Below are 2,494 nucleotides of genomic sequence, written 5' to 3'. Positions count from 1 at the left end.
TTCTTGAAAACTAGCAGTTTCTTGCAAGATCAAGTTTCGCTATCACTAGCTTGATTGTTTACATACATGTAATCCAGAACGTTAATTTTCTGGACTTTAAAGAAAGCAAAGAGTCCTAGTCTAATTGCCATCCAGTCTCCAATCAGTGCAAAAGTTGACCCATTCAAATGCCAACTCAATTAGATCAGTGTCCTTCATAGTTGGCTTGGATTCAACCAATCAAAGCTGATGAGACCTCTTACCAGGTGCCTCAAAACGTGGCTGATGACTAAACTAGCCTGAGCTTATCGGGTCCCGACCCAAAGGTGACTCAACTTGTAAGTTGTAGCAGCGCCCAATAGCGTTAGAAAATCTGTTCCCAAGGGGCAAGACCGATCGAGTTCCCAAGAGTGGAACTGATTAGTAGGCATCAGGGTTGGCAGCGAGGTGAGCCTCAATAGCCTTGAAGACTCCAGCGGACTTGTCTTTGCCAGACTTGATATCCTCTTCGGTGATCTTGGCATCATCCTTGGTGTAGTAGGTGCTCTTGCTCTTGGTAATGGATCCACCGTCAGCAGAGGCTTCGATTTTAACCTCGTAAGAGGTTTTCTCAATCACATCCCCCAAAACATCGCCCTCGAACACGGTGTATTTGAACGCGAAATTCTCCTTGTCGAGCTCATCAACGCGGTGCTTCATGCTCTTGTATTGGCTGCCTGTTTTGTTTTAGTATGAATAATATATTTGTAGTTCAATTGAATTAAAAGAGTACTTGTGCATATGTTGCATGATGATGATGATGATGATGATGGGTAGAGCAGGAGGTACTACGTACTGACCTTCACCAAAATGGGTGAGCTTGACGGTTCCAGCTCCGCCATCACCTTGGAGGGTTTCGACGCTCTTGATGGCCTGAGGCAAGATCTTGGGGATGAGGTTGTCAAAATCAAGGATGAAAGCCTTGAAGAGCTTTGCTGGTGGGACTGAGGAGGTGACCTCGTGATCGTAAGTGATGACACCCATGATACCTGCGAGAAGTTGAAAGGAAAAAATGACCCAGAAAAAGAACTCAAAAAAGATAGACAGCGAATGAAGCTAGCTACTGTTGAGTGGGAAGACGTCTAACTTGGTTGGTTGGTTGGCTGGCTGGCGGGTGGGTGCACGATAGTTTGGGGCAGTATTTATGGAGCGAAAAATCCAGGGCTTCTCATCTCATGACTGAAACGGGCATTAAAATTTAAAATATGTACGTGTCGTGCTGTTTCTGTGGGTCAAGGTCTTCCTTCCCGGTTCATACGCAAAAAAGTCAAAAGATTATACGCCAATATTTTTGCTACAGTGTTGGTATAATTGAGCCAATTATTTTCCTTTAATTTCATTGAAAATTTTGGAAAGAGAGAGAATTTCATAAATAGGTATAAGTTTTAGGAAATTTGTACACAAGGTCAGGGTCATTATTCATAAATTATAAAAAATTTTGTTGCAATCTAAATTACAAATTAACCCTTACGCGCGCATTAAGGGCACTTGCACGTGCGGCGTAAGGGTAATTCAGTCATTTTGCAATAAAATTATTAGTTGCCTTAATTTAATTCGCGAGTTATTTACAACCTAATATCAGATTGTTAATATTCGTATTCCTTTTTTTTTTTTCAAAATTTAATTTTCCCAAATTATTTTTACGACATCATACTCTTCTGCTTGACAGTGCCGTCCCATTTTTCTGACTTAATAATGAAAGCTCTTCCAGGAAGTATGGGACATTTCCAGGAAATGGTGCGGCAAGACTTTAATTGTTGACTAAAGGGAAAATGCTATTGTAAACAGTACAGTCCGTCATATCTTATGGCAGCCCAAATTTCTGACCCTTAAAAATAAAAAGGGGGAAAAATATACAAAATGAGAGGCTGGAGGCCGGGGCCATCTTCTAGATATTGGGGAAAAAGGGTTTGATATTTGCAATGTATATTGCCATTAGGGGGAAAAATTAGAATGAAGAAGAGGTGAAAATCGAACTAGCATTTTTTTTGCAAAAGATGAGAATTCTCTTATGGAATACACTACTTTACAGCATCAAGCTGTGTCTCCAAGATATCTTTCTTTTTTAAAAAAAAATATATATTTCCTTCTTTTTCTAGCATTATCTTCTAATAAATAGCAGGGCCTAAACTGAAAAATTTTGAAAAAAAAAAAGTACTAGTTCATGAAAATAACTAATTATATATATATATATATATATATATATATATATACTGACATGTTCAAATTAGTTCTTGTAATTTTTATTAAATTTTTAATAAAAATTCATACCAATATTTGAATGTAAATTTTGAATGTTGTAAAAATTACAAGTATGAGTTTGAATTTGGCAAAATTCAACTTGCGATTCTGGTTCACCAATCACGATATTCCTGGGAGGACTGTACAGAGCTCCGCTCAAGGATACACAACAATTTAGTACAACAAGATTCGAACTAGATGACCTACAGGATACTATCGTATGTGATCACCGGCT

General features: G+C 38.5%; 1 protein-coding gene across 1 annotated transcript; it reads right to left on the bottom strand.

Annotated features, from left to right (window-relative positions):
• LOC113733919 (major allergen Pru ar 1) lies at positions 1 to 1,152 on the bottom strand. Its single transcript, XM_027260154.2, has 2 exons — positions 819 to 1,152; positions 1 to 695 (listed from the first exon to the last, which is right to left on the bottom strand). Exons 1-2 carry the CDS (start codon positions 1,000 to 1,002, stop codon positions 400 to 402), a joined length of 480 nt encoding a protein of 159 aa, XP_027115955.1. The 5' UTR covers positions 1,003 to 1,152; the 3' UTR covers positions 1 to 399.
• Between the last annotated feature and the right edge of the window lie 1,342 nt (positions 1,153 to 2,494).

This window comes from Coffea arabica, chromosome 3c (genome assembly GCF_036785885.1).
Source record: "Coffea arabica cultivar ET-39 chromosome 3c, Coffea Arabica ET-39 HiFi, whole genome shotgun sequence".
NCBI classification, from domain to species: Eukaryota; Viridiplantae; Streptophyta; class Magnoliopsida; order Gentianales; family Rubiaceae; genus Coffea; species Coffea arabica.
The sequence above is the reverse complement of the archived record's forward strand: the minus strand, read 5'-3'. Positions and strand labels throughout refer to the sequence as shown.